Genomic DNA, 19,299 nt, shown 5'->3' on the forward strand with positions numbered 1-19,299 from the left:
GAAAATGGGAAACCACGGAAAACCATCTTCAGGGCTGCCGACAGTGGGGTTCGAACCCACTATCTCCTGGATGTGAGCTCACAGCTGCACGCTCCTAACTGCACGGCGGAGATAAAGGTTAAGTTAGAAGTGAATTCAGTGGATGAAGCTGTACGTATAAAGTGGCTTCTGTGGTAGGGTCATGTGAATGGAGGACGATGGATTACCAAGGAGAATAACGGATTTGGCCATGGAGGTTAAGAGCAGTAGAGGAATGCCATGGCAAAGTAAGTCTTTTGTTTCTTTTTTGCTAGTTGTGGTAACGTCGCACTGACACATCAAAGGTTTTTAATTTCATTTTATATTCTGTATTCACGGTTTGACTTTTATAATAATATAAACATTTATTGTATCCTCCAATTAAATACATTTACATCTGCTAAGATGATGTTTTATTTTATCTAAACATGTTTCGACACTATTTGAGTCATCCTCGGTGGATTTATTCAAGAATCAAAACATTATAAAATATTACTATGTTTGTAGAATATATTGTAAAATTTTATTATTCTTAAAATTATTTACATAATTCTATGTGTAACATAGAAAAAGTGTGGGAATAAGAACAATGTTGTAAGTTATCGTCTATGTGTAAAATGACATCTTATTGACGTTGTAGTGCCCGTCTCTAAGTTTCTTCTGTGGTCAATGTCACGACCTCAAACATTGTTAATTCTGGTGAGCGCAACGGTCAAATGGATTCCATGTGATCTGTAATGGAAATGAAAAAGCCAAATGTATAAACTGAAAATAGGGGTTATATGAAAGCTTCTAATTGAATATGTGACTTACAAATATGTTGCCCACTTAACCATCTAGGAGCTGGTGGTTTAGACGTCTTGTCTTCATTTGCCGTGTTGTGACTGGTGAGGTGTTATTGCTATTGTTGGTGAGGAAAGCTGTTAAGGGAAGGGGCGGTGTAAGTTAGGGAAGGTAGAGGGAGGGACTGGTGGGGAGGGAGGTGCTTGTCTAGTGTGCTGAGGGCGGGGCTTATATTTTCTATGGAGTTGTTTACAATTAACAGGAATGAAGGTCTCCAATAATGTATTTCTTTTTTCATTAATTTCGTTGAGGTTCCAAGAGGGATTCTTATATTGATCAATATTAATATACATTTTTTCCAGAATATTAAGCGAGGTTTTAGGCAACGGAAGGATAGGAAAGGGCTGGGATTAGGAAGGTAGCAGCTGTGACATAAATTAGGGTGTGAAAGTTGGAAACCACAGAAACCATCTGCAGGGCTGCCGATGGTGAGATTTGAACCCACCATCTCCCAAATGCATGTACACAGCTACGCAACCCTAACTACACAGCCACAATGGAAGTTTGACTTGGTTTTTAATAATGTAATAATAAAAAGTGCGGAACTAAATGAGGCCCCACAGCTTAATAATAATAATAATAATAATAATAATAATAATAATAATAATAATAATAATAATAATAATAATAATAATAATAATAATAATGATGATGTCCAAGGACATTTGCCACTCACCAATTCTGTAAAATTTTATTACCATTCTAATATGCTAATTTATAAATTTTACTATATATAAAGTGGAACGGCCCGTTACCCTGCTACAGTAATAAGTAGACCATACAGCCTGTGCCTCAACACCAATTGCCAGAGGGTGGTAAATAACCCAATCCCCTAATGTAAACAATGGCGTCGGGTAGATGAGTTTCCTGGGTGATAGTCCTCTCAGTGTAGGAAATCACAATGGAACCATCGAGTAGCGTCTGACCCGAGGTTAGGGGCAGCTGCACAAGATGTTTGTCCTCCATGTAAGGAGCGGCATGATCACCTGCTGGCAGTAGCTCTAAAATGCCTTTGGAAGCGGCAACCCTACTGTTAATAATAGCCTAAAATGAAAATGCCACTTTCAAGCCAGCCTCGGAAAAGGCTAGGGCGCTCTCCGGATGCAACGTGCAGTTCTTATGCTGGGGGAACTGTGAAAAGTAGGCGAGCAGTAGAGAATATTATGAATGAGCCAATAATCAACCTCATGTGATTGACTGGACAGTCTTAAAAGGTTACTGATTTTATGGAAAAAGAGAACATACCTACGATAGGATTAAGTGAGGTCAAGTGGTGAGGAAAAGGGAAGCTGAGAAAAAGATACACCCTCTACTGGAGTGGAGGACAAAAGGCAAAGAATGAAGTGGGGATAATAACCAACAAGTTCTCATATGAGTATGTAGATGAAGTAGACTACATAAGTGATAGAATGATCAAGGTACAGTTAAGGACAGAGTGTGGAATAAATAATTTCAACCATGTGTAAGCAAAACCCAGACAGGATACAAAGAGGATGACATGGACAAATTCCTTGGGACACTGGAGAGAGAAGTAAAGGAAAAGAAAGTGACTGTCATAGGAGACAGAATATGGGATATGGCAGAAAAGGAATGGAAGAAGTAACTGGACCTTTTGGATATGGAAAGAGGAAACAAGGGGGAAAGAAGATGGTGGATTTTTGTGTGAGAAATGGGTTAAGTGTGGGAAATACTTGATTCAGGAAGAACAGTAGAATAATTACATGATATGGATGAGGAAAGAGAAGGACAAGAACAGCAATTCATTGATGGAAAGAGCAAATTGCAGACAGTTGTTAAATGTAACAGTCTTGTCAGAAGTAGCCTTTGATGGGGACCATAGAGTAGTGACAGCAAAAATGTAAGCAGGAAAAAAATGAAAATGAACAAAATAAGAGAGAGGAAAATAAGAGTATAGAAATTAAAAGAGATGGAAATAAAAGAAAAATTCCAAAATGAGAGACTTTATGATGAAATAATAGGGTAAAGGAAGCAGTAAAAAAAAAAAGAATAGGGATAAAACGGAAGAAGATAGAAGACAGTATCGAAAAATGGAAAGAAGGTGCAAGAAAGTAGCAAGGAAAAACAAGCTGGGAAGGATTTACACGAGAGTTGGAGGAGGATGTGTATAAAAGTAAAAGGATGCTATATGGACCTGTAAGAAGGAAGATTCTACACAAAGCAGATGAAGGGAAAGAAGGAGAGATAACACAACCAGAGGAGATAAGGAAAAGATGAAAATATTACTTTGATGAACTCCTGAATGTGAGAAGGGGTGTAGATGATATGATGGAGGTAGAGTGTGAGGAGACAGAATCCGAGAGTGAAAAAACATTGGAAGAAGTGGAAACTGCTGTCAAATGAAGGAACTCAGAAAAAACAGCAGGATTGGATGAACTGTGTGTGGAAATGATAAAAGCAGCAGGACCTGTTGGTCTACGATGGCTGTATAGGCTATTTTTGGAAACAAAAATCTGTACCAAATGACTGGAGTAAAGGAGTAATAACCCTATATTTATAAAGGGAGATAAGATATGTGATAATTATCGAGGAATCGCACTCATATCTCAGGCAGCAAAAATATTTGAAATGGTACTAGAAAAGACAATGAGAAGAAAGGTGAAAGGACAATTACAAGAAGAGCAATATGGCTTTCAAAATGGAAGACCAACACTAGACCCCATCTTCAGTATGAGGCAGTTACTGGAAAAAAAAAAAAAAGGAATACGGAAGAGGTATGGTGATGACATTCCTTGACTTAGAAAAGGCTTACAGTACTGTACCCAGAGCAAAGGTATGGAAAGTAATGCCAGAGGAAGGATTTGTACAGAATATGTGCAAGCAACGTACAAAAATTGTTGCAGCAGTGTCCAGACACGTGTGGGGAGAAGAGTGGTTTTGGAATGAAACTGGACTATGACAAGGAAGTGAGATGTCACCTCTGTTATTCATAATGGTGATGGATGAAATTGTGAAGGAGACAAATGTAAAATATGGGGACAGGGAGCAGATGACATTGTGGTTTGGGGTCAAACAGAGCAACTCAACATACTGAGCAAGATTATAAAAAATAATGGAATGAAAATGTGCATGGAAAAAAGTAAGACAATGGTGTTGACTACAGGAGAAAGGGGAGGGAAAGGAAATATAAAAATAAAGGGACAAAACCTTGAAATTGTAGAGAGCTTCAAGTACTTGGGAAACGAACTGATGCAGGATGCTGGGTTTGACATGGAGATCAAAACACAGATTCAATGGGGAGAATGCATTCTACCATATTGTGAGCAACCTGGTGGGGAGGAAGGAAGTACCAATGAAGTATAAAGAGATGATGAATAAGATGTACTACTGACCAATAGTGACATATGCAGTGGAGACCAGGACACTGAGAAAAAGACCGAAGAATAAAATCCAGGCAAGTGAAATGAAATTTTTAAGAAATATGATAGGAAAGACAAGAAAGGACAGAGTGAGAAATGAGGATGTCAGGAACGAAATCAGAGTGGAAAAGCTTTGCGACCAAATGGGGAGGGGTGAACTTAGAGGGTTTGGACACGTTAAGAGGATCAAAGAGGGAAGGATGCCGAAGCAGGTGGCGTGGAGGAGGGGGGCAAGAAGAAGATCCAGAAAAAACTGACTGAAAATGATCAAGAATAGTATAACTAGAAGGTACCTGGATTGGAACACTGTTAAGGAGGAACAATGGTGGTCCAATAGAGGAATATGTAAAGGTGCCAGGTGCCATGGATGGCAATGATGATGATAATGTGGAATGGGTTAAGTGTAAACCAAAATTTGATTAATTTAAATTCAAAAATTCATATAAAGGGAGAAAACCATGATGTCTTACTCCAACTGCGGGGAACATAAACATGGTGTTTCTTTAGCAGAATGCTTCAGTGATTCTGATGCAACTTCACTAATGGCGTAATGACAGGATAATTCTAATTTCCATTTCATCATGAGGGATAAGTGTATATTCAAACCAACACATACACAGTTATCGCTCTCGATGTGATTTTATTTGGTGTAAATAAATATCACATTAGATACATTCACTTCTTGATTAAAAAATCACTTTATTGTCACCGAGTCTATTCCCTAACAAAACACAGTTCCCACTCAGCTCGCTTAAAGACTACACAATTAAAAACAACACTGTAACACAAATAAGAAAAACACACCGAAGCAGTTTACAATTGATTAAGACAAGAACAGATATCAACAAGTCCTCACACTGAATATTCACTTCATAATCACAAGGTAAGACCAACTCCCGGCCTCTTGGCCGTCTGCTCGATATATATACCGTTCAACAGGTCGTCTAGAAATCTCTAACTTCTGGAAATGTTCTTGCAACACTCTAAAATGGAACACACTCAAACATACACGGAACAATCAACCGACTGGCCAGTCGAATGCAGTACTTCAGTGCAGATTGAACTCTAATATTCAATTACAATACCAAACCTACATAATTTGAAAGCTTCCACACATATCTGGATAAAAAGCATCATGGTAAGTTTCCAGAAACCTCCATATGTATCAGAGTGATAATGGATCATACCCAATGTACGAATATCAGAATTTTCTGCAGTTTTCGTCTCAACAGATTTTGAGGTTATACGAATTTATAATACATTTTAACAGGATAATCATATGTTAGTCAACAGATTTTTAGATTATATGAATTTACAATACAAATTTACAAGTAAATCATATGATAGTCATACTTAGTATTTTAAAAATAATTAAAATATATTACACATTAATTGAAGGTTTTACGAGGGTTAGGTTAGGTATAAGATAACATACATATGACACAGCTGATAGTATAAAAAATGGGAGGGGCAAGCGCACTCACAATATTTCTGATTCAGAAAATGTTTAATAATAATGTTATTTGTTTTACGTCCCACTAACTACTTTTTACGGTTTTCAGAGACGCCAAGGTGCCAGAATTTAGTCCCGCAGGAGTTCTTTTACGTGCCAATAAATTTACCGACACGAGGCTGATGTATTTGAGCACCTTCAAATACCACCGGACTGAGCCAGGATCGAACCTGCCAAGTTGGGGTCAGAAGGCCAGCGCCTCAACCGTCTGAGCCACTCAGCCCGCCAGAAAAATGTTTATTTCATTCAAATATATTAATTACACTCCAGTTATGAAATATTTACCGAGGTTGAGAGCAATATGACCTGCTACTTATTTTGAGGGAAGGTTACTGTAATGGAATAATTTTTAAAATATGAAGTAACTTAATTGTCTTCTGAGGAATTATTTATTAAAATGCTGATGTTATACCACTTCTTACACAAAATGATTTACTTATTGATTATAGTGAGCCTTATAAACTGAACTGAATCAAGGAAAGAAGAAAAACTGCCACTTACAACTGATCCTGGCAGTTGTCTGAGTCATCAGTCCATAGACTGGTTTGATGCAGCCCTCCATGACAGCCTATCCTGTGCTAACCTTTTAATTTTGACGTAATTACTGCATCTTACATCTGCTCTATTCTGCTTGTCATATTCATACCTTGGTCTACCCTACCGTTCTTACCACCTACACTTCCCTCAAGAACCAACTGAAGAAGTCCTGGGTGTCCTATCATTCTCTCTCTTCATTCGTGATTCTATCTATCCATCTCACCTTTGGCATTTTTATTTAACACAACATTTCAAAAGCTTCTATTCTCTTTCTTTCTGAGCAAGTTATCGTCCATGTTTCACTTCCATACAATGCCAAGCTCTACACGTAAATCTTCAGAAGCATCCTTCTAATTCCTATGTCAATTTTCGAAGTGAGCAAATTCCCTTTCTTAAGAAAGCTCTTCCTTGCTTATGCTAGCCTGCATTTTATGACTTCCTTAATTCTGCCATCATTACTTATCCTACTACCCAAGTAACAATATTCATCTACTTCCTGTAAGACTTCATTTCCTAATATAATATTACCTGCAACACCTGCCTTTGTTCGACTGCACTCCATTACTTTCATTTTGGACTTATTTATTTTCATCTTGTACTCCTTACCCAAGACGCCATCCATAAAATTCAGCAACTTCAAGATCTTCTGCAGTCTCAGATAAAATAAAAATATCATCGGCTAATCTCAGGGTTTTGATTTCCTCTCCTTGGATTGTGATTCCCTTTCCAAATTCCTCTTCGATTTCCTTCACTGCCTGTTCTATATAAACATTGAAAAGGAGGGGGGGGGGGGACAAACTGCAGCCTTGCCCCACTCCTTTATGGATTGCTATTTCTTCAAAACCTTTGAATCTTATCACTGCAGAGGGATTTTTATACAGATTGTAGATAATTTTTCATTCTCGGTATCTGATCCCGATCAACTTCAGAATCTCAAATAGCTTGGTCCAATCAACATTATCAAATGCCTTTTATCGATCTATGAACACCATATATGTGGGCTTGTCCTTACTTCGATCCTCTAAGATTGGATGTAAAGTCAGGATTGCTTCACGTGTTCCTACATTTCTTCTGAAGCCAAACTGACCTTCTCCTAACTCAGCTTCAACTTGTTTTTCCATTCTTCTGTAAATAATACGTGTTAAAATTTTGCAGGTATGAGACACTAAACTAATGGTGCGGTAGTTTTCACACTTGCCAGCATCGACTTTCTTGGGAGTAGGTATATCAACGTTCTGCCAAAAATTGGATGGCACTTCTCCCGTCTCATACATCTTACACACTGAACGGAATAACCTTACCATGCTGGTTTGTTGTAAGGCAGCCAGTAATTCAGAGAGAATGTCATCAATTCCAGGTGCCTTATTCCTATTTAGGTCTCTCACAGCTCTGTCAAATTCTGACCTCAAAACTAGGTCTCCCAATTCATCAGCATCAACAGCCTCTTCTTGCTCCAGAATCGTATCATCTATGTCTTTACCTTGATACAACTGTTGGATATGTTCCTGCTACCTTTCTGTTTTGTCTTCTTTCCCTAGAAGTGGTTAATATTCATACACCGGGCGAGTTGGCCGTGCGCGTAGAGGCGCGCGGCTGTGAGCTTGCATCTGGGAGATAGTAGGTTCGAATCCCACTATCGGCAGCCCTGAAGATGGTTTTCCGTGGTTTCCCATTTTCACACCAGGCAAATGCTGGGGCTGTACCTTAATTAAGGCCATGGCCGCTTCCTTCCAACTCCTAGGCCTTTCCTATCCCATCGTCGCCATAAGACCTATCTGTGTCGGTGCGACGTAAAGCCCCTAGAAAAAAAAAATTCATACACCTAGATTTCCTTTCTCCATAGGTTTCCCTGATTTCCGTGTATGCAGCATCTCCCTTTCCTAGAACCATTCTCCTTCAGCCATTCTTCCTTTAACTATCCTGCATTTTCTATCCTCTTCATTCTTTATTCACCTGTATATTTTCTGCCCACTTCATTTCTTGCATTCTTGTATTTTTGCCATTTGTCAAACAGGTCTGGTATCTCCTAAGTTATCCATTGATTCTTAGTTGATCTTTCCTTCCTTCCTTCTTTCCTTCCATCCTTCCTTCCTTCCTTCCTTCCTTCCTTCCTTCCTAGCATTTCTTCAGCAGACCTCATTCTTCGTGACTGTCCATTCCTCCTCTATTGTGTTTCCTTCAGCCTTTCCATTTAGTCCTTGTGCAATATGTTCCTGGAAACAATCCCTCACATTCTTTTCTTTCAACTTGTCCAGATCCCATCTCCTTGCATTCCTTCCTTTCTTCAATTTCTTCAACTTCAAATGGCATTTCATGACCAACAAGTTGTGGTCAGAGTCTATGTCTGCTGCTGGTTTCTGAATCTCTGCCTAATCACAATGAAGTCTATTTGATACCTTCCTGTGTCTCCAGGTCTCATTCACGTATACAGCCATTGTTTGTAGTGTTTGAGCCAAGTATTAGCAAGGACTAAATTATGATCAGTGCAGAATTCAACCAGCAGTCTTCATCTTTCATTCCTTTGTCCCAATCCAAATTCTCCAACTGTATTACTTTATCTTCCTTGGCCTACCACTGCATTCCAGTCTCCCACCACAATTAAATTCTCGCCACCTTTTATATATTGTATTAAATCCTCTATCTCTTCATATATTCTTTCGATTTCTTTATCGTCCACTGAACTAGTAGGCATATAGACCTGCAGTATTGTGGTGGGCATTGGTTTGGTGTCTATCTTGACAACAATAATTCTTTCACTATTTGGTCATAGTAGCTCACCCGCTGCCCTGTTTTTTAATCCATTATTAAACCAACTCCTGCATTTCCCCTGTCTGATTATGTGTTGATAATTCTGTAGTTGCCTGACCAAAATCCTCTTCTTCCTACCAACATTTACTTCACTTATACCAACTACATGTAACTTTAGTCTATCCATCTCCCTTTTCAGATTCTATAACCTACCACAACAATTCAAACTTCTAACACTCCATGCTCTGACTCTCAGAATGTCAGTATAAATCTTCCTGATGATCGTCCCCTCTCGTATAGACCCCACCCGGATATCCAAATGGGGGACTATTTTACCTCTAGAATATTTTACCTGGCACGAATCTATCACCAGTACATCATTCATACAGAGAGAGCTGTATGTCTTCGGGAGTTAGTTACAGCTGTAGTTTCCTGTTGCTTTCAGCCATGTAGCAGTATCAACACAACTAAGTCCTGTTCAGTATTATTATAAAGCCATATCAGTCAATCATCTAGACTGCCGCCCTTGCAACTTCTGAAAGGCTGCTACTCCCCTTTCGATGAACCATTCATTAGTATGGTCTCTTGACAGATACCCATCCGACATGGTTGCACCTACGGATTGGCTATCTGCTTCATTGGGACGTGCAAGCTCCGTACCGCACCAAGGTCACATGGTTCGCAGGAGAGGTTACAATTTACAATCCCGGCTAACATTTATTATAGACATTTCTCTGCATTCAGTTCTGGTAATAAACAATGAAATAATTCTTGGAAGTTACAACTAATACATGTTTTTACTCTGTGTTTAAATTTGCAAAAGAGACACTAAGCAAAAATTTTCCTTTCCTCCCTACATTTGGTTCTGGTAAAACCATCTCAATGTCACTAACTAATACCTCACAGACATCATCTACTTCTGGCCATATGAATGTAGATGCTACTTTTCTCATAAATTTAACAACTAAACAGTCCTCTCCATTCTTCAAGATAACCTTTCCGACGTGAAGTTCGCAGGCCTTCTTAGTTGTAAATGTTACTATTACCCGTTTTCCTACATCCAAAGCGGAAGAACCAAGTTCAATAGCCATCATCTACTCCCTCAATTATCTCATGCTGTAAGTCGTATATCCCTGGTGTGGGGCTTCTGCTACTGGGAATATGGGGAGCACTTTCCTTTCTTGCAGACTGTTGGTTTTCCCTTCTGTTTTGGGTATGCCTTACATCTCTTTTCAGTCAGGGTTTGACTTCAAATAACTTTTTTTTTTTTTTCTCATTTATTTATTACAATTTACTTAGCAATGCACTGGCGCAGATAGGTTTTATGGTGACGATGATATAGGAAAGGGCTAGGACCGGGTAGGAAGCAACTGTGGCCGTAATTAATGTATAGCCCCAGTGTGTGTGCCAGGTGTGAAAAATTGGAAACCACGGAAAACCACCTTCAATGCTGCACACAGTGGAGTTCGAACCCACTATCTGCCAAATGTAAGCTAACAGCTACGTGACTCAAACCCCACAGCCACTCGCTCGGTCTTTGAAAAAAAAAAAAAAAAAAAAAAAAACCCTCCACAGATGTTGTAACTTCTGCACCAGCAGCAGCATGCCTCCTCCTTTTGCCCATGTCTTGTGGAATCTGTTTCGCTGTTTGATGAAGAAGCTCTTCAAAAGAAGCTCCACCTTACACATCTGGGTTAGGTAACTGGAGAACAGGTGTTTTAATATTCACTTGGGCCAGCATCTATATCTGTTGTTGGAAACACCTTCAGCTCCTTTGCTTGCCTCCCTCATGTGATCCTCCCATTGTTACAGTGCTCATACATCACATTTGCCCCTCGGCACTATGTTTCAGTGAAAAAGATAAGTTGCAGTTTTCCCAAAGTCACTGATGATAAGGTCAGGCCAAACATTTAACCAGGTTTCTCCCAAGAGTTGCATAGCTCACTTTTCAGAATTTTCACACCATGGCAACTGATTACATTGCCAATGAAAAAGTTCCTCATTCCAAGTGTTCTTCAATAAAAGAAAAACACAAAGATTAAGTTGCTGATGAAGATGACTTGTATGAGGTAGAAGTTTTAGACCAATTACATTGGCTTCCACAGTTGCTTTCACTAATCTGTTGTCAACAAGACTTGTGGCCATCATGTTATATATCAAAAGCACTGACCTGTTATCACAAATGCTGGCAAAAGAGAATTTTAAAACATGAGAACAAGGTGTCACTGTCTATCCGTTCATTGTTACTAACAGCATAGACTAATAATAATGTTATGGGCTTTACATCCCACTAACTACATTTTCCAGTTTTTGGAGATGCCGAGATGCCAGAATTTTGCCCCACAGGAGTTATTTAATGTGCCAGTAAATCTACCAACATGAGGCTGACGTATCCGAGCACCTTAAAATACCAGTAGACCGAGACAGGATTGGGGTCAGATGACCAGCGCGTCTCAATCATCAGAGCAACTCATCCCAGCAACAGCATAGACTATTCTGTGATATCCATTAGGGGCAACCCACTGGTCTCAAACATATTTCCCCTTAAATATAGTAAGTTGAGGGATTTTCCTCCATCAGCATTGCCAGCAGCTAAAGACAATAGTGTTCTCCATTCCTGGTCCATTTGCTGTTCTACTTGAAGGTGAATTCTTTTTTTCAACAACTTTAGTTTTGGATGTATCTGTACAGAGACTAGTTTTGTCCAGATTCCATATATTCTCTGGCTTATAATGATACTGTAGCTCATCCAAGCGTGTTCACAACAAATCAAAGATTTCACAGATGATAAATGGATCGGTCATTTTCTCTTTTCCGTTGTCATACCCCCACTTTTCCATTATTTTTATGCATGAGGCAAGCCTTGTCTCATGCTCTTTAGGAATTGCTGTGCTGCAGAGTTTGGTTTTTAACTCCTTTCTTACCTGTCAGGTGGCTATACAAAGTCATTTTTGGAATTCCATATTGCTTAGAAGCCCTATACACTGTAAGAGATCCTCCTCTAATGTTGTTTAATGCTTTATCTAAGGTCTCCATAGGATAAAAACCACCCTAAACATGATGTAAATAACTTGAAAATAAAGCAAACATCATCAGCTGGGGCAAGTGTAAACTATAGTACACACCTCCCCCACCAACCATGAGTCAAACTTTCCCATATGGTAAATGACTGGGGCAAGTGTGCACCACAGCTAAGATTCCTAACTGTTGTTATAAATATTCAAAATAACAGCATTAAAGATAATTTTAACCAACATGGTTACATGGTTACATAGCTTTTAGCTTCCCCAAAAATTGCCAACACAATTTTACAAGATTCCAAAACACACACTTCAGTCAAGATCTACAGCCATCTTGTCACAGATTGTTTAATATCCTCTAAAGGACTTTGAATTCAACAGCAGTTTGCCGGGCTGAATGGCTCAGATGGTTGAGGCGCTGGCCTTTTGACCCCAACTTGGCAGGTTCGATCCAGGCTCAGTCCGGTGGTATTTGAAGGTGCTCAAATACGTCAGCCTCGTGTCGGTAGATTTACTGACACATAAAAGAACTCCTGCGGGACTAAATTCCGGCACCTCAGCGTCTCCGAAAACCGTAAAAGAGTAGTTAGTGGGACGTAAAACAAATAACATTATTATTATTCAACAGCCATATGTGCTGTAAGTTATCAATCTTGTAGTAAGGTAACCGCTATAACAGATGGCAACACTAGGTATTATCACGGAGAATAAATATCAACCTAATTTACACTTCCCCAATTATAAACTTACTCCATTCCATCTTATATATTTATAGTTATATACACTGCATGGAAGAAAGTTTATGTACAAGGGTCAAGTTAGTCTGAAGTCTCAAACAACTCTGGTTTATGATATCAATATATATGTAAAAATTCAACTGATAAAAATAGAAAAAATATTAAAAGGGAAACATACAATAGAAAATGTATTGGGGTTACTGCAGAACTGACATTCCAAAAAATGATATACAACTACTGCTGTAATAAATAAGTACTTACTGATATATGTGATTATAAGTGGAGTAAGAAGAACTATTTCCACAGCAATGATTATACACAGGCACTTATCTGGGGAGAGAAGACCACCAGACTGACATTGCTCCTCGAAAGTTATATGTAGCTGATGGAAGACTGTGCCTATCACAAGCATTACCATATTCCCTGAAAAAGAATTTCCTGTGCAATGCAAAGTTAGGGAAGCTTTCCAGATGTGGTACACAGTCATTTATTACTTTGTAATATGTTGTGTTACTGAAAGACAAACACACAGGTCATAACCGACACCAGTATCCATAACTTGGGGATAATAGTAGTAAAATATAGAACTAAATGGGTTCAAGGGGCCAGAATAGCAAGATTTTTCATCAAAATGTATCATTAGCTGAACCAGTCTCTGAGTACAGCAAATGTTACCTCAGAAAGGGGAACGATGCATCTTCTTCTCTTTCCAAGTTTCTTTACGTCACACCGATACAGATAAGTCTTATGGCGACGATGGGATGGGAAAGGGCTAGAGAGTGGGAAGGAAACAGCCGTGGCCTTAATTAAAGTAAAGGGAAACCACGAAAAGCCCTTCAGGGTTGCTGGCAGTGGGGTTCAAATCCACAATCTCCCAGATGCAAGCTCACAGCTGCGTGCCCCTAACCACGTGACCAACTCCTTTGTGACGCATCTTCCGAAAGTCAATAAAAACTCATTGAAACTTGTTCCCTTCTGCGTTCCTTTTCATTGTGGTAGTGTATATAGTGTGTGTGTGCACCTTATCATAGCACACAGGTGAAACACACACTTTCTGCTATAGCTAAGATGGATACAAGCAGAATACATATAGTACTGTTTATGGCAGATGTATAGAGATGAAAAGTGATAATGTATATCTTCACTGGTCACTATTGGTGGATGAATGTCTTCAAATATAAGATATTCTGTAAACTGAATGGACAGTAATGTATCTTTATATGAACTTTATAGAACATTAGAGAGTGGGCCACCTCTCCGTCTGTCATTTCAACTTCCAGCGGGCCAGGCCTAGCGCTTGTAAGCCATTCGACTGTCATCAGGCTGGAGCCTCGGTGGAGAGGGCCAGCACTCATTGGTCGGACATTGCTACAAGTGCCGTCATTGGCCGTTATGTTACTGATGTCTTGAGGAGTACAGAAACAACTGGGCCCCAAGGCAGAGAGCCTTCTAAATCTGGAGGCTTCCAAGAGCACTAAGAGGGTGATGTATCTCGAAGGGCTGACCATATGTATATAAGACAGGAATGTCTTGCCAGTGAGGAGTTGGAGTTGGGGCAATTCAGTGAGCGAGTGAGTGAGTGGACTCAGTTATTTTGAGAGGAGCTGCCAGAGAAAGACAGCCGGAGTTGAGAGGGCAGTCTATGGAGTGTTCGTCTGTCGAAATGAGGATCATCCTGTTTGCCTGTCGCCACGTGTGACCCTTGGGTGCTGCTATAGAAGAACATTGGGTGTTCTGGTACATCGTGAAGAGAACACCGGGTGCCGACATGTGTAGGCTGTGAAAAGAGTTCCACCGGGATGCGGACAGCGAATTTCATCCTGAGCTGTGAGGCTGTTGTGCACAGGCTGCAAACTGTGAACTGTGGACTGTAACAACACCAACAAGTGTGACTGAGAGACTGACGGAGTCTGTAATGTAAGTGATCGAAGATGGTGTGTATCAGTGTAGATAAACAGTAAGAAACTAAGAGAGAGAGCGTGAACTGTGTTAAGTGTGTGTCCTGTGTACTTCCTACGCTGTGAGCTCAGTAATCCTGTGTGTTAATAAATTTTAGAAATAGAATGCTACCAGGTTCTGTACTTATTCACAACGCCGTCAACATGTTACAATATGTTTGGGATGCCTTAAGGAAACAAACCGAGTCCAATCAGCCGTAGCCAAGAACGGTTCCAGACCTCCATTCCAATCATCAAAAGTACCTAGCTGAATATGCTGTCAGAGGAATTCTTGAAGGACTTTGCAGCCAGAATATTTTGTATGGATGCTAACCCTTTGACATATGAATATTTCATCTGAAAAGGCCCCAGGGAATTTGATTATTTATTATAGCCTATGTTATGTTAGTGATATGGCAACCTAGAACATCTGAGGTAGATTAAATTCCTACCTTTTAACTCGTGTACTTTGATGTTATGAATAATTTTCTTCCACTGATGATCGTAGGGGGAAGAGAATTCAAATATTAATCACTAGAAACTCCTTCACTTTGTACAGGAATTTTCTTTTCAACAAATATAAAGGTGTAATTATTATTATTACAAGCTGAAACCCGCCAAAACATGACAGTCAATGGTCAATATTTAGTGAATGATTTCTATATATAAAGACATTCTTTGTACAATTACTTTTTGGCAGTATTATAACTTTAGGGACGTCAAAAGTTTGCACTCTTGACATTGCAACATGTGCCATGGCTGAAAACTGGCTGAGGTAAATTGAAACCTGCATGTTCCAGTGTTTCCTCTTGAGCTTTACTGATTGTGATACAAAATGCCAAGCGAATTGGAAATGGGTACCACTTAAAAGAAAATGGAAGTGTTTTATTTGATGGAGTTAAATTATCCTGAGCTCCCTGCCTATTTTGAATGTACAGTGCACTGATCGACCATTGGGAAGCAAAATGGTGGACATCTTTGCCCATGCTTCTAATATAACATGAGGCCCTAGATTCAGGTGGTTTTGCATTAAGCACACACGCACACATGCACGCACGCGCGCACACACACACACACACACACACGTTTTCCCAGTGCACACAGGACCATCAATGAAAAATGCATTCTTGACATTTGTGTAGTTTTGTTGGGGCATGTCAAGGATTTCATTAATATAATTGGAAGTTGCTCCTGGTTTGCTAAGAACACAATCGGCTAAATCAGAATTGAATATTGGCACATTAGCTCTTTGCTAAAACAAATGTACAAACATACACAAATGACTTTTAAAAGGTATTTAAAAAGCATCTGGAATGAACTATGTGCACTACACGTAAAATATAAGATGAATTTAAAATAAGGCTCTCAGTGAGATCTAAAATCCTTACATGTGTTGTGTCATGTTAAAATGTTTCATTAGTACTTCCTGTTAAAGTATCTTGAAAATGCTGAAAAAGTTCCTCTATTGGAAGTTGTCAATGGCTGAGTCAAGAATGGCACACGAAGATATGTTTAAATAGGTGGCACATTCTCAGATTACAGCTGGTAGAGATTCGCAATTCAATGTGGTGTCCATGAAGTTAAAGGCTAAGGGAGTAAACCCCGAAAGGAAATCCTCGGATGCGTTAGGGTTAGCAGGTCAGCAGATGAGTAAATTTGTACTTGCTTTCAACTATAATACAAGCCTCGGATGGAAGTTTTAAATGGGAATGGAATTGACAAGTCTCTGGCTACAGTTGCACCGTATGATGATAATGCTGATGTTCGTGCAAGTGTTAGATCAGAGAACAAAACCCGATTTGGAACAATAAATATTTTAACAATGAATGGGAAGGAAAATGAATTGACCGACCTAATGGAGAGACGAAAACTTGACATCCTGGGATTAAGTGAAGTAAGATGGAAAGGGAACGGAATGAAGAAACTAAGGAAGGGGTACACCCAGTACTGGATGGGTAGCAATAAAGAGAAAAGAAATGGAGTGGGATTTATAGTGAATCAGAATGTTGAACCAATAGCTGAAGTTGAGTATGTAAATGAAAGAAGTATAATAATTCACATACATGTAAGCAAGGAACTACTTAAGATAGTACAGGTGTATGCTCCTCAGACAGGATGTAGCGTGGAAGAAAAAGAAGTTTTCCTATGGGATCATGACAATGGGAGATCTGAATGCCCATGTGGGAACTGATAGAATGGGATATGGAGAATGTTCTGGGCCAACATGGGTATGGCGATAGAAATGAAGATGGAGAGAAAGTGCTGGACTTTTGTATCAGAAATAACCTGATAATAAAGAACACATGGTTTATGATGAGGAATAGCCATAAGATCAGCCGATATAGTTGGGATGGACAGTATGGAACACTCATCGGTTTTATAATAACAGACCGAGAATGGGGTAGATACATCATAAATACGAAGATAATCCCCAGTGAAAGTATGGAAGATGATCATAGATTATTAATTGTTGAATTAAAACAAGTAAAAATCCCTAAAATTGTACTAAAGAAGAAACCAAAGATCAGGATTTGGGAATTGGAGGAGGAGGATAAAAGAATGGCATTCCAAGATTGGATGAAAACAAAGTTGCCTAACATGGAAATACAAAATGGAAAAGAAGAGTGGGACAATTTAAGGCAGACATTTGTAAAGGCAGCAATGAGGGACAACAAAATCAAAGGTTAAGGGAAAGGAGACACGGTGGTGGAGAGACAAAATAAAAAAAGAAATAAAACAAAGGAACAAGGTGAAGAAAGAAATGGATAAGAAAAAGCCAAAAATGTATCAGAGGGTTGAGAATAAGATAGAAAGATTACATGTGGAATACAAAAGTTTGAAACTACAAGTAAAGAGGAGTATCAAGGAAGAAAAGGAGAAATGTTGGGGAGAGTTTACGAACAAAATTGAGCAAGATAGTCGAGGAAACCAGAAACTATTATACAGTTATAAAATCAAAAATAATAAATGAAGAAAATATCAAGGCATTAGAGAGAGAAGATGGATCCATAGTACATGATGAAAAGGATCTTCAGAAGGTGATGGCAAAATATTTTGAAAAATGAGAATGACTGCTCTGAGGAAGAAGGGGATAATAAATGGAAATAATAGATGGAGAAAGAGAAGAGAACCTGTTAACAAGGTTGGAATTTGAAAGGGCATTGAAAGCAATGACCAAAGGTAAAGCAAGTGGAAAAGACAAATTCAATGCTGATATGATTAAAGCAGCAGGAAGCAGTGGACTACAGTAGCTATACTGAGCCCTCAATGCCATATGGAAGAATGAAAGGATACCTGAAGATTGGCAACAAGGAAGCACTGTACAACTGTTCAAAAAAAGGAAATTCTTTTTTTTTTTTTTTTGGTAGTTGCTTTACGTCGCACCAACACAGACAGGTCTTATGGTGACGATGGGATAGGAAAGGGCTAGGAAGGAAGAGGCCATAGCCTTACTTAAGGTACAGCCCCAGCATTTGCCTGGTAAGAAAATGGGAAACCACAGAAAACCATCTTCAGAGCTGCCGACAGTTGGGTTCGAACCCACTATCTCCCGGATGCAAGCTCACAGCTGCGCGCCCTTAACCGCATTGCCAACTCGCCCAGTAAATGAAACAGGAAGAAATGTGAAAATTATAGAGGTATAACCCAATTATCACATGGGCTAAAAATACTGGAGAAAGTCATACACAAAAAGACTGAGGGATATACGAGGACAGTTTGAAAAGTTCTCGGAATCACCACTAGATGTCAGTGCTAGAGCAATGAGGTTCCCACGCAAAAATCACACATCCTTTGTGAGTGAACACGTGGGGCGTCAGTGCTCTAGCTGCAGGAGTGTGGTAGTGACGACTCTTTGTTGTTGTTCCTGCGTAGTGATTGTGACAATGGAAAAAACTGAGATTCGAGCAGTGATTAAATACTTTGTAAAGAAAGGTATGAAAGCAAAGAAAATTCATGCCGACTTTCAGAACACACTGGGGGACTCTGCTTCTTCATTTTCAACTGTTGCCACGTGGACCAGCGAGTTTAAATTTGGTCGGGAGAGCTTGGATGATGATCCGCGTAGTGGACGGCCAAAAAGTGTTACGACCCCTGAATTTATCGCAAAAGTGCATAAAATGGTCATGGAGGATCGTCGACTGAAAGTGTGGGAGATTGCTGAAGCTGTAGGGATGTCTTCTGAACAGGTATATTATATTTTAACCGAAGAATTGGGTATGAAAAAATTATCCACAGGATGGGTGCTGCGGCTCTTGACACTGGACAACAAACGCACCAGATTGGAAATGTCTGAACAAAGTCTGGCCCGTTTTCAGTGCAACCAACAAGATTTCTTGCGCCGGTTTGTGACTAAAGATGAAACTTTGGTCCACTACTATACCCAAGAGACAAAACAGCAGTCAAAGCAGTGGAAACATGCTGATTCAGCACCACCAAAGAAAGCAAAGGCAGTGCGTTCGGCCGGAAAGGTCATGGCCTCAGTTTTCTGGGATGCAAAAGGCATTCTGCTGATAGATTATCTTCCTACTGGCCAAACAATCACGGGGCAATACTATGCAAACCTCCCAG

The 19,299-nt window shown here is 39.5% G+C and overlaps 1 protein-coding gene across 1 annotated transcript in view; it reads right to left on the bottom strand.

Annotated features, from left to right (window-relative positions):
• Nucleotides 1-19,299, bottom strand: part of LOC136864250 (transmembrane protein 192) — a 188,238-nt gene that overhangs the window by 39,333 nt on the left and 129,606 nt on the right. Inside the window, exon 5 of the mRNA XM_067140993.2 lies at nt 13,055-13,216. Within this exon, the coding sequence (XP_066997094.1) occupies nt 13,055-13,216 (162 nt within the window). The remainder of the gene's footprint in view (nt 1-13,054; nt 13,217-19,299) is intronic.

Source organism: Anabrus simplex, chromosome 2, assembly GCF_040414725.1.
Source record: "Anabrus simplex isolate iqAnaSimp1 chromosome 2, ASM4041472v1, whole genome shotgun sequence".
Classification (NCBI taxonomy): domain Eukaryota; kingdom Metazoa; phylum Arthropoda; class Insecta; order Orthoptera; family Tettigoniidae; genus Anabrus; species Anabrus simplex.